The sequence below is a fragment of the Dasypus novemcinctus genome, chromosome 17 (genome assembly GCF_030445035.2).
Source record: "Dasypus novemcinctus isolate mDasNov1 chromosome 17, mDasNov1.1.hap2, whole genome shotgun sequence".
NCBI classification, from domain to species: Eukaryota; Metazoa; Chordata; class Mammalia; order Cingulata; family Dasypodidae; genus Dasypus; species Dasypus novemcinctus.
In genome coordinates this window covers 12,388,503-12,401,072 of record NC_080689.1, presented here as the reverse complement: position 1 = coordinate 12,401,072, position 12,570 = coordinate 12,388,503, and the positions used below count along the sequence as shown (strand labels likewise).

General features: G+C 46.2%; 1 protein-coding gene across 5 annotated transcripts in view; it reads left to right on the top strand.

Moving 5' to 3' along the window:
- The window catches only part of ST6GAL2 (ST6 beta-galactoside alpha-2,6-sialyltransferase 2), an 86,360-nt gene that overhangs the window by 49,047 nt on the left and 24,743 nt on the right, over nt 1-12,570 (top strand). For 4 of the 5 annotated variants that reach the window (XM_058278292.1, XM_023592235.3, XM_004470302.4 and 1 more), the window contains exon 2: nt 3,967-4,953. In XM_058278292.1, coding sequence (XP_058134275.1) covers nt 4,020-4,953 — 934 coding nt within the window. In that variant the 5' untranslated portion in view covers nt 3,967-4,019. Of the gene's footprint in view, nt 1-352; nt 447-3,966; nt 4,954-12,570 lie in introns of all 5 variants that reach the window. The other variant, XM_058278291.2, reaches the window with a different exon arrangement.

Here is a 12,570-nt window from a genome sequence, read left to right as displayed (position 1 = left end):
CCCACCCAGAAGAACAGATTAGTTTACAAATATAATCTTTCTCTTTTTGGGACTTATACAATAAACTGCCTATATTAGTCTGCCAAAGGGGAGCTGATGCAAAGTACCAGAAATCTGGTGGCTTTTATGAAGGGGATTTATTTGGGGTAGAAGCTTATTGTTACAAGTTATAAAAAGTCCAACTCAAGGTTACTTTCTCACCAAGTAAGATGTCACATGTTGAAGTTTGAAGCAAGATGGTTGCTGATCTCTGCCTGGTCTCTCCTTCCCCTGGGAGCTTCCATTCCCCTCTCTCCTGACATGGGGCTTGTTTCTTTTATGTCAGTCTCATCTGTTCTGGTCTCTTCCCAAGGTCAGCTGCAAGCTTTCAAGTGAATGGCTCATCTCTCTGTGGAGCCCCCGGATAAAAAATGACAAACCTCTCTCTTTCCCATGTGTCTTCTTGAGTGAGTATCTATTTTTATCAAACCCAGCAAGGGGGCAGGGGCTCAACCTGAGTCACACCCTCTGACATAGCCCAATCAAAAGCCCTAAATTGATCTTTTCAAGTAATCTTAATCAGAGGCCCCTCAACTGAATTTAATACAGTCAAAGGGTATCACACCCAGAGGAACAGATTAGTTTACAAACATAATCTTTCTCTTTTGGGGATTCATAAAATAATCTCAAATTGCCACACTGCCACACTTTAGAAGGTGCTATTGAAAGTGCATTCCCAGACTGTGTATGTCTGCCTTTTGTTTATTACCAGTGCCCCGTGAGATATGTACAGAATTTAGAAATTTTTACAGCAGTTGGACACGGCCAAAGCATTCAGGCATGGCAATATGAAAGTATTATTATTTTGTGACAATTTGATGGTAGGGAAAAAAGGGGATGGTCCTTTATCACAGATAGTTTGAGAAACTGATCTTTTAAGTTGTAACCTTATTTGGTATGGTCAGATGGAATCAGAATTTAGGGTTAAAAGTGTGAGTCCTAGTATCAAGCTTATCAGTTTATATACAGTATGTGCTGCTTGCTATCTGCTTGGTTTTGGACAAGTTACTTAGCTAACTCTTTAAGCCTCAGTTTTCCATCTGCAAAATGGATATAACAGTAGTTCCTACCTCATTTGGTGCTGGGAAGGTCAAATAAAATAATATAGGAAAAATGCTTAAGCACAAAGTCCGGCAGTTTAACATGCTGGTATCATTTCTTCTATGTCTGTCTGTTTTTGCATCAGTGTTTCTGGCTCAGTGAAAGCATGTTCCGTATATGTGTGTTTGATTTGTGAGTGTATATGAAATCTGTAGTCATGCTTCATGTGAATACAAGAGCAAGCAATCAGTTTTTTAAAAGCTATAGCTTATACATTGAAATAAGTGTTTAGATTTCATGGAATCCCCTGGGTCTTTAGATCCATATCTCAGGGATGTTGTGGTGGTTCAAAACATTTTTGGCCTTCTTGGACATTTCTATCAGAGTCTATTCTAGTATAACAAATCACTTCAGAACTTCGTGGCTTGCAGCAACAATGGATCATTACCTTCCCTGGTTCAGTGAGTTGACTGGGCTTGTATGGGTTATCACTTGGCACCTGTCACACAGTGACAGTCAGGTGTTGGCTGAGGCGAGAGTTACAGGGAAGTTCACTGGCGTGGATGCCCAAGGTGCTTCTGGATGCTTCACATTTGCAGTCTGGACTGCCTTGCGGTCCACCAAATACAGTGTGTGTATATAGTGTTTTAGTTACTAAAAGCTATTGAGAGGAATATATTTGGCATGGGCTGGCTTTTATAATGGGAATTTATGAGGTTAAAAGTTTACCATTCCAAGGCTATGAAAATGTCCAAATCAAGGGGTCATCACGGATGCTGTCTCACTGAAGGTCACCTGCTGGTGATCCTGGATTCCTGCCATGTGGCAAGGCACAGTGGTGGCTTGGCCAAGGTCTCTGCCATCCCTTCCAGGCTCACTTTCTCCCCTAGCTCAGCTGTGGGGAACTGGGCACATGGCAGGGTTCGTGCATCTTTCTCCTGTTCCTCCAGGCCTCATTGCTTCGGCTTCTTGCTCTCCTTGGGCCTTCTCTCTCAGCCCCTTTGGGTTCTTCTCTTTCTGTGCCTCTGTGCTCTGCTGATTCCAGTTTCCAGCCTCCGGAACCTTCTCTCAGCCTCTTAGGCTTTCTCTCTGCCTTTCTAGTTTTTTCCTGTGAGTCTGTATTCAGTCCTCCATTCATAAAGGACTCCAGCAGGAGGACCAAGACCCACCCTGGGTCATGTGTCACTGACGCAATCCAATCAAAGGCACCCAACTAAACCCAGTCCAAGCAAAGGGCTCCACACCCACAGGAATGGATTAGCACCCACAAAAAGCTTCAAACTGTCATATATGGTTTCCCAATGATATAGGTAACGTTCATTTTGACTGAGTTTTTACCTGTTTGAGTGAAACCACCAAGCCTGACATTATGGTCACATGTCTCATACCTTTGTGCTTTAACAGCAGTCAGCCTGTGCCAGGGAAGGCGTGGAATGATGAGTCACTGGTTCCCACCTGTGAGCTCATCCTCCCCCTCAGCCTTTACTTTCTATGTGCCCAGATTCTATTACTGACATCCTCATCCTCCTTGTTGCCTCCCCGTGCTCCTCCCTGCCCCTGTCTTACCTGCCACAGAGTAATCTCCTGAGAGCCCAGCTGGAATCCACATCACTCCCTTGCTTAAACAACTTCACTGCCTCCCTACTGCTTCTACAGTACTTGACCCGTATATCCAAATAGATCTGCCAGGCCATCCTCTCTTGGAAGGGGATCGCTTTGCAGTTGTTTTGCCGAAGTGTTCTCCCTTCTTCCAACACCAGCACCCAAGCACATGCCCACACACACCCTCAAACACACAACCCAGAACACAAACGCATACCCACCCACGCCCCGACATACAGCCCCTATCTTCCCGCCACCCCCGCCACACCATCATATCAGTCATGAAACAAATATTTATTGAGTTGTCTGTCTGTGCTAGGCTCTGGGCTCACCTGTAAGCTCCAGCAAGCACAGTTATTCCACAAACTCACCTTTTGTTTTTTTTCTTTCTGGGACTTTGCTTGTGCTCCTTGAAGGTTAGGAGCATTTCTTACTAACGTTCCATTGTTTCCCTTAATGCCAAGCATTGTGCTACACACATAGCAAAATATACTGGTTGCAGTACAGCACAGGGGAGAGGGTCATTCTCTCTTTTGTTGTATCTTGTGCTTTTCATCTCTGCCTCCTTTGTCACCCTTTCTCGTAGGAGTCCCATCTAGAATATGCACGCTCTCTCGTTATCTCCCACCCTTATTTAAAAGCTTAATATACTTCTCTCTTAGTCCACCATTGCTTCCTGATAAGGATGAAGTAGGAAGGCATTATTGAAAGTTAAGCATTTCTGCCAAAAGCCGCAGCCACCGAAGCATTGCTTCATTCAATTCTATATGTGGCTTCTGGTATGTTCCAGGCACCCTGCTGGCCCTGGGGGGAAACCACGAGGAATCAGATATGGTTGTCACCTCTTAGGAACACACAGCAGACAGAGCTGGTATAAAATAGATGAGCACTGAGCTGTTGGAGGTCTGATCAGCAGGTAAGAGGGCAAAGCACTTGACTCTCCTGCTCTGCTCACATTGGCATTCCGTAAGACGCTATGTGAAGTGGTGGGGAGGGAGACAAGGAATCACCTAGGGAGGTCTTTCCAAATGTATACTCACCCCCACCCACTCTCTCCCAAGACTTTTAGCCGACACCATGACCCCCGCTGTCTTGCAAGTTCAGGGGGGCTGGGAAGCATGGGATAAGATACCTGAATTTAGCCAGAGCTCCCCAGATGATTCTGGTTTTTATGTCCCTCTGAGCCCTCTTCACAAGACATATTGCTCAAAATGTATGCCCCCAAACAGTGTCTCTGAGCATTGGTTCCCCGTTTGCTAATTGTAGCCCCTGGATGTTTTTCAGGTTCCTTTCTCCTCTCACTGCTTTAAGATACAAGCGCTGACCCAGGACCTGCCATGAAACCAAACTTGAAACAATGGAAACAACTCATGCTTTTTGGAATATTTGCTTGGGGACTCCTCTTTCTGGTGATTTTCATCTACTTCACCGATGGCAACCCCGCTGAACCTGCGCCGAGTCCCTTTTCCTTCCTGGAGACCAGAAGGCTCCTGCCCGTCCAGGGGAAGCAGAGGGCCATCATGGGGGCCGTGCACGAGCCCTCCTTTCCCGTGAGCGTGGACGGGCACAAGGGGCTGCCGGGTGGAGACCTCTCGGATCCCTTCAACCCGGGGCCCGGTACCCTGCAGAAATGGACACAAGTGAAAGATGGGCTTGAGAACGAAGAGTTCTTTTCATTCCGGATCAGAAGAAAGTCCCAAAGTGCTTTCTACCAGGGAGGTGACGACTCCTCTTTGGTTGCTGGACAGCCGGGGGCCCACGCCCAGGAGATGCTACAGTTCCTTTCTCCCAGGGACCAAGCCTGGAGGGAGGGGGTTTTGCCAGCCAGTCAGGCCCAGAGGAGGCGAAGGAAGAAGAGGTCCCCGAAGCAGAAAGGCCACGTGTTCGCGGAGGGCGATGACTGGGACCGGCTGTACCCCACCATGTCCAGGGCGCTTCTCTACCGGCTCTGGAAGGGCAACGTCTCCTCCAGAATGCTGAACCCGCGCCTCCAAAAGGCCATGCGAGATTACCTGAAGACCAACAAGCACGGGGTGCGCTTCCGGGGCAAGCGGGAGGCGAGGCGGAGCGGGGAGGAGCTGCTGTGCGAGCTGCGGAGCAGGGTGCGCGCCAGGACCCTGGACGGCAAGGAGGCGCCGTTCACGGCGCTGGGGTGGGAGACGCTGGTCCCCGCGGTGCCCCTGAGCCAGCTGCACCCCCACGGCCTCAGGAGCTGTGCCGTCGTCATGTCTGCCGGGGCAATCCTGAACTCCTCCCTGGGGGAGGAAATAGGTGGGTTCTCCTCTTTGGGATTCTGGTCTCTGCCTGGGGAAGGTCCTGGGCGCGACTGGGGACGGATGGGTTCTTGGTGGGGTTCATTCTGGATCCCAACACTGGGCGGGTGTCAGATGTCAGCTGGAGACTTTCCCGGTGCTCTCCCTCCCTGAGACCCAGGGAGCTATTTGGAGTCCCAGCGGGGGTATTCTTTGGGGGAATTTTGCTGCCCACTGTAAATCAGAAGTGTGGGCTGGAGGGAGTGGTGGGAGCGGCTGGGAGCAGGAGAGGTGGTCTCCCCACCACTGGGTGCCAGCGAGGGAGGAGAAGGCAGACGTACTGCCCATTGCCGTGGCGTCCTCCGCTCAGTGCCCCTTCTCTGACTTCATCTCCTGCACAAACCGTGGTCTACGTGGTTAAGTGCCCTGCCTGGCCCAGAAAAGCCTATTTATTAACCCATAATGTAGGAAGAGGAACATGAGTTAGAGGAGGGGAAGCGGGAGAACTCTCATGGGGATATTGATCAGGAGTGTCAGCTCTAAAGATGATCATTTTAATTACTTCAGGGATTAACCCAGGTTGGTAGGCTCATAGGGCCTCACTGCTGTGGAAAACATTGCTTCCATAGGGAAATGAATTTTGTGTTTTTTGTTTTGTTTTTGTTTTATTATGGTACTGGGGCTGGGGAATGAGCCCAGGATCTTGTATGTGGGAAGCCAGCACTCAACCACTGAGTCACATGAGCTTCCCTGAGTTGGTTCTTTCATTTGTTTTGCTTATTATTTGTTTTTCTGTTCTAAGGAGGAACTGGGGATCGAACCCAGGACCTCCTATGTGTGAAGCAGGTGCTCAACTGCTTGAGCCACATCCGCTCTGGGAAATGAGTTTTGACCTCTAGCCACCTTCAGCAATTTTGGATCCTTTTCCCCTGGGACTTTACTCTGTGGCTACTTCCATTGCTGCAGCCAGTGAGCAAATGGCTTGGCCCTTTATTCTCCTTCATTCACTTGACAAACATGTAGTGTGCCTCTACCATATGCTGGGTTCTGTACTAGGTACCGAGAATACAAATGTGAATCAGGCACGGCCTCAGCCTCCAGTCTTGATGTAAAAACATTTAATACATCCTCACAATGGAGCTTCAGGTCATAGCTCATGTGGAAGTGACATTCTGTGTGTGCTGTTCCCTTGTTACAAAACAATAGCCATTGTTTCTTGGTCTCTTTGGAAGTGGATCCATTAGTTGTTCTGTGTCCTCAACAATGGCAGATTTACCTGAGCCATCCTAGAACAGAGCCGTGGCACTCGTAAGCAGATTCCACAGCCTAAACGATGCAGGTTTAGGGAATGAGGCTGAATGCACATATTTTTAAAGTTAAAAAACCAAAACATAAGTGAGGGTCTAAGAACTGAGTACCTCCTTCCCCCTGCTGACAGTAGAGCGGGCTCATAATAACCCAGCCTGTGTGTCAAGAGAAGTTTGAACCGCTGAAGCCAGAGAGAGCAGCCCTCAATTGATTAGGAAATAGCAGCGGTTTCAAGGGCCCTGGAGTGAAAAAACACCACAGTACATTCTCGTTTCCGAGGACCAAAATTAATAATGTAGAGAAGGCATTTCAGTATTATGCCTTGAAGCAGGCAGTAACCTGATTCTGGTTTTGTTTTGTTTTAAACACCGTTGCAGCATAATTGCTTATTTGGATTGCTCCTGCATCTCAGGGAGAATTCCCTTGCTCTTTATTCTGACATAAATATCCCTGGTCAGTGTCTTGTGAACTCTACTCTCTATTCAGAATTTGGAAGACAGTGTGAAAGGCAATGGGAATTGCTTGTTTCTGGGGAACGTGAAATGTCAGTATTATATCTTTGTTAGTTTCTAGTGTCTACATTTAATTTATATTGTAGCACTTACTTGAGGCTTCATGATTAGAATCCTAGAAATCTAATTTTTTTAAAAAAAATTCCCTTATTGTTATTGTCTAGGTTCCTCTGAATCAGATTGTGTGTCTATCATTTTAGGAACATGTGATCATAACATAATTCAATTTGTACAAAAAAATAATAAATCTTTCATTTTTTTTTCCAAGTGAGCCACTCTTACATTGGCACTGGGCATGCCAGGGGCTGAAATCTCTCCCTCTTACTTGCCTGCACAAATACCTCAGTACCCACATAGGTATTGACAGCTTTTTAAATAAATACAAATTCTTGTAGCATAGGCCTGAGGGAACTTGGAATGTACTCTTTAGAAAAATTCATCTTCACCCCTAAATATCTACTTGTGAATTGGCCAAGTAAAGATCAAAAGACTTCACAAAATCATGGTCTTATGAAAAATTGTTGGCAGAGCTAGAAAGTGCCAGAGGCCACCTCTGCTTAGTAGGCCCAGCTCAGCTGCTCCTGGAGACTCTGCATCTCCCCCCAACATCCATCCATCAGGGAGACCACGGGTCTGCTTCGGGCGTGCTTATTAGCTGCCCTTCAGCTCCCTCTTGTGTTTCTTCCATTGGCAGTGCAGCTCTGTTTTCCTCTCTAGTCCTGCGGTGTAATTGTTTTGGACAAGTGTAGCCATTGTAAACACCTCCACTTTGAATATATTATTGAAAAGCAAATTATTTTGGAAACAGAAAAAATTCTGTCCTAGATTCTTGAGCTACTTCTCACCCATACATATAAGAAATAATAATTTGGTCATGACAGCACCTACTAGCTGTCCTGTAGAAACACACTACAGAGGGGCGAACGTCTACTCTTAATGAACAGGACTAGCGTTGATATGGGAAAGAAGGATCTGGGTACTCAGAGTCAAATTCTGGGAAGTGTGTGGGAAATGGGAGGTAGGAGAGAGAGACGGTTGGGGGCGAGGGAGTTGGCATTAGTATTTGCTGAAGAGAGCTTGGGATTTAGCATGTCCTAAAACAGTGAGAAAGAAGATCACAAAGTCATTCAACCAGCAGTTATTTCCCAGCTACTCTGCTAGCGCTAGACACACAAAGATGAATATGGCACAAACCCAAAAATCAAATAGTCCACAGTCCAGTGGTGGCGGGGTGAGCAGAGACCAGCTGTAAACAGACCGTGCCAGCATGCTGTGATTAGGGCAGTGATAGAGAAGTGTGTAGGCTGACATGGTAGAAATGACAGGCGTCGGAACCCAGCCTGAGGCTTGTAGTCTGAGCAGAGAGGAAGGTTAGGGAGGACCTCTCAGAAGGGCTGGGGAGGAGAGAGGCATCTAGGCTGAAGGCCTGGGCCTCCATCCATAGCCTTGATGAGCACTGCAGAGAGTGCAGGGGGCAGCTGGGCAGAGGAGAGAGCAGCTGGACAGGCAGGCAGGAGGGAGCTCGTGGGTGGCTGTGCAGGCCACTCTCCCAACATTAGACTCTGTCGAAAGGGTGCTGATAGGGTGCTGACCACAGACAGGGTGCTGGGCTCAAGGCTCTGGACGTGTTCACTGCTGCAAGTCTTGCAACCCTTAGTGATAGCTAGATTGTTCCCATTTCACAGATAAGGAAATGGAGGCACCCGGAGTCATGGGCCGAACCTGGCTTCCAACCCCAGCCCTCGGTTTCCAGAAACGCCATTTCTCCCTCCCATGCAGGGGAGATGCAGAGGCCTTGAGATCTTCGAAGCTGGGGAGGGACAGGCTGGATTTTCACTTGAGAGAGGTTTCTCTGGAGTCTGGATTTGAAGGCAGAAGGGAAGGAAGTCGGGAGCTTGTCGCAGGAGTCCCAGTGAGAGGTGACACAGACACAAGCCAGGGCCAGGGCGGTGGGGGTGAGGAGAGACGAATCATGGTAATTCCCGGGCAGGCCGCCTCCCTCTCTTGCTTTTCCATTTCATTTTCTGTCTCAGTGCAGAGAGGTGGAGGAGGAGGAGGATCTGGGGCAGGATGCCCACGGCAGGATTGAGCTGCTGCTCAAAGGGCTTTCATCTTCCCACAGCGCGTGCATGTAGCCCTGCCACTGCTCCCAAGGTCAATGCGGAACCCTCCAGCCTGGGGATGCCTCTCCAGAAATGACACTTCCCTTGGTGCCCCTTGTGCTTGCTGTCTGAGCTGTGCCTTATTTTCTAAATATGAATGGGCAGCTTAGATTTCTAAGGCACAGTGTCAAAGAGATTCACAGCCAGGGATACATTTACAAAACAGGCCTGCCTGATAGATACGCTCAGCCCTTCCTCCCACGCCGACCCCTTTTCCCTCCGCCTCTTGAGCTGATCCTCCTCACTGACAGCTTTAAGGAGGAAAGACACACATCTCCACCCACAGCAGCCTCTTATCTCTACCTCCATACCATTCGGCTTTTTTAATTCTTCAGACTAACACCATTTCTGAGGGAGTTAAGCTAAGTTACCATCTGTGCCATTGTGAAGTTTGTTGGAAGGCTTAAAACACAGCTCTTTGCAGGACAGAGTGCGTTGAAATGCCAGGACGCTTTCAGGGGTGATATTGTTGGAAGTACTACTTCATTTGAAATATACCCATTGCTCGGGACCCTTGGCTCATTCGTATTACCTTTACTGTGGTTAGAGGCAGTATCTTAGAAGGCAGCGTGGCTTAGCGGGGAGAACCCTGGCTTAGCAGCGGCAGCCTCGCACTTCTTATCTCAGTGTTGTCACCCGTTAACTCTGAGTCCCAGGGCGGTCACCTAACTCTTTTGAGCCTCTTCTCTTGCTCTGTGCCTTGTGAGAGACTTGCCCTAGGTCAGCATCCATAGTGTGGTCCACTTCCTCTGGGGGTCCCTGAAGCCCCATTTTGGTAATAACGCTAAAAATTTTTGTTTTCCCTTTTAACTGTTGATATCTGCATGAATGATGCAAAAGCAATGGTGGGTAAAACTGCTGGCTGAACACAAATCATACTATCCTAGTCGTCATATTTTTCACTGCCAGGTCATATTTTTCACTTTCATTCGCAGTAAAAGAAAAGATGCCAGTTTCACTAATAAATGTCCAAGATGAAGCAGTGACAATTATTAATTTCAGTAACTGTCACCCCTGGAGTGCCCATGGGAAGTATGCAAAAAACACTTCAGCATACCGACAGACAATGGAAGAGACTTGTGCAATTGAGTTGTGAGCTGAACTAGCCATTTGTGTCATGATACACAATTTTTACTTAAAAAATACTCACAATCATACTTAGATTATATTATGAATTAAGTGAGCCCTCTCACTTTCAGAAAAACACCTGAAGAGATTTGTTACCGATGATAAAATTCAAGCTTTCAACCATGAACCTGAAAGCAACCCATACTTAAAAACCAGTGATTTTAACAAAGTTATTTTTGACACTTTGTGATGAGATGCCTCAATATTTGGAAGATCCACAACTTATTGAACCAATATTTTCCAAGTGGTCCTTGCACAATGTTACAAAATTAAGGATGGGTAGAAGATGTATTTTAAGAGCGAGATAAACGAACAGGTTTTAATGTAACTGAGTACAAAAAGTTCATTGATACTGTTTCAGATTCCACATTTCACCTAACTTTAAGAAACTACCAATCTTTGAGTTTTGATGAAGGTTTAGAAAATACCCACAATTATCAGGAAATACTCTTACTCTTTTCCAATGCCATATCTGTGTTTCTGTATGATTCTGCTAAACTGATTTACGGCTACAGATTGTCTGCAGTAGATTTGAGAAAGAAACCAACTGCCTTCTATAAAGCCAGACGTTAGACAGACTTGTAAACATATAAAACAGCACCACTCATCTCACCAATTGTGTTTTGTTTTGACAAATATAGTTACTTAATAAACAATTTAGTTTACTTAAAAGTAAATTAATAAACATTTTAAAGTTTTGTTTTACTTTCTAATGTGGTAAATGTCAAGAGACAAAATCCACATAAACAAGCCCTTTGGGTTGTCAACAATTATTTTTTCAAGTGTGTAGAGGGCCCTGAGACCAAAAGGTAAGAACCACTGCCTTAGGTAATCTAGTTCACTTGCTAGCTCAATTATCATTTGAATTTATATGGAAAAAACAAAACAAAACAATGATTCCATAAAAATAAACAATAAGGCAATTCATGAAAGGAAGAAAGAAGAGAGGGAGAAAAAAAAAACCCAAGCAGGTTGACCAGCTCTGTGGTGGAGGTTTTCAGATTCTTTGGCATCATATGTACAAAGAATCTCCTAGCATCTAGGAATCAGCAAACTTTTTCTTTAAAGAGTCAGATAGTAACTGTTTCAGGCTTTGTGAGCCATTTGGTATCTGTGGCAATAACTCAACTCTGTTGTTACAGACAGTTGTAAATGAACAGGCGGCTGTGTTGCAATAAAACTTTATTTACTAAACCAGATGGCAGGCAGCTAGATTTGGCCTTTGGGTCATATGTGCCAATCCCTGCAAAACTTCCTCTAAAAGAACCTAGTAGGAATTTTTGATGGAACAGTCATTTATACACTCATTTGGTTCCAAACATTTATTAATTTTAGTGCTCAAGGCTGGAACCCAAATTCTTTCAAATTCATGGCTTGTCGACATAAGCACTCTTTGCGACATTGTTTTGGTGGCATGCATGCAGAGTTGGTGCTTCCTAGGCAATAGGAAGAAGACTCTCTCCACAACAGGTGGTAGAAAGACTCAAATGAAGAAGGCAAGCTGCTTCAGGGGCCTGGTGGTCACGGCAAAAGCCAGGCAGAAAGGTGGGAGCCATGGGGGACAGTGGGTGTGGGGGCACATGGCGCCCTGGCAGATCAGAAATGCATCATCTCACCTCTGACTGTCCCAAAGAGGCATCATAATTGCTTCAATTTAAACTTGAAATGTGCTGGGCTTTATGAAGTTCAGGACAGCCCATGGAAATTCCCATTGGCTGACTGATTCTGCTTTCAAGCTGGTTTCTGGGAAACACATTAACTGGCTCAGTTTAAATTTCAAGACAGATCTGTGTTTATAGACTGCTTTGTGGGAAGGGAAATTATCCCCCATTCCCATCCCTTAATGAGGTGAGCCCATTTCCTCTACTCCACTCTTTGTCCCCTTGTCAGCCCCCATTTTATGGGAGCTGAAGTTAAGGCCTTGTTCTACAGGCTCTCTCAGCCTGGCACTCAGAGAACCGGGGAACGTCCATCAGGCAAGTGAAGCTAGATGTTGATTTATGCTCTTGTTCAAATTTGGTGAACCAGGTTGTGCCATTTGGAATAAAAGAACTTAGATATCCAGTAACATCGATGGTCCTTCCCATCCTCCAGGGCTGCAGCAGCAGATCAGACCTCTGCTCAGAATACAGGAAGCTCTCATAGTGCTCTTGTGCATCCTTCCGGCACCACCACTGGCATATAAGGTTGCAGGGAAACCTGGGTTGGTTTTCTTTCTAAGCACAAACCTGCACCAGAAAGTGGTAGGGTTGAATTGAAGGCTGTTACTGTGAGAGTGACACACTTGGTCTTTGTGAAGGCAGCGGCTTTAGACATGATTCTTGTGTACCATGACCAGCGTCTGTGCTCTGTAAGCAGTAAGGAGGCTCAGGATAGCAGCCACTCTTTTCCAGTATTTTTGCATGCTCCAATAGAATCCATCTTCCACATATTTTAGAAGCTCCAGACGAATGGCTGCATAAAGTTTGTAACTTGTACAGAATGTGAAAACGTAAGGGGCATCTAAATATAACTTAGATGATGTAG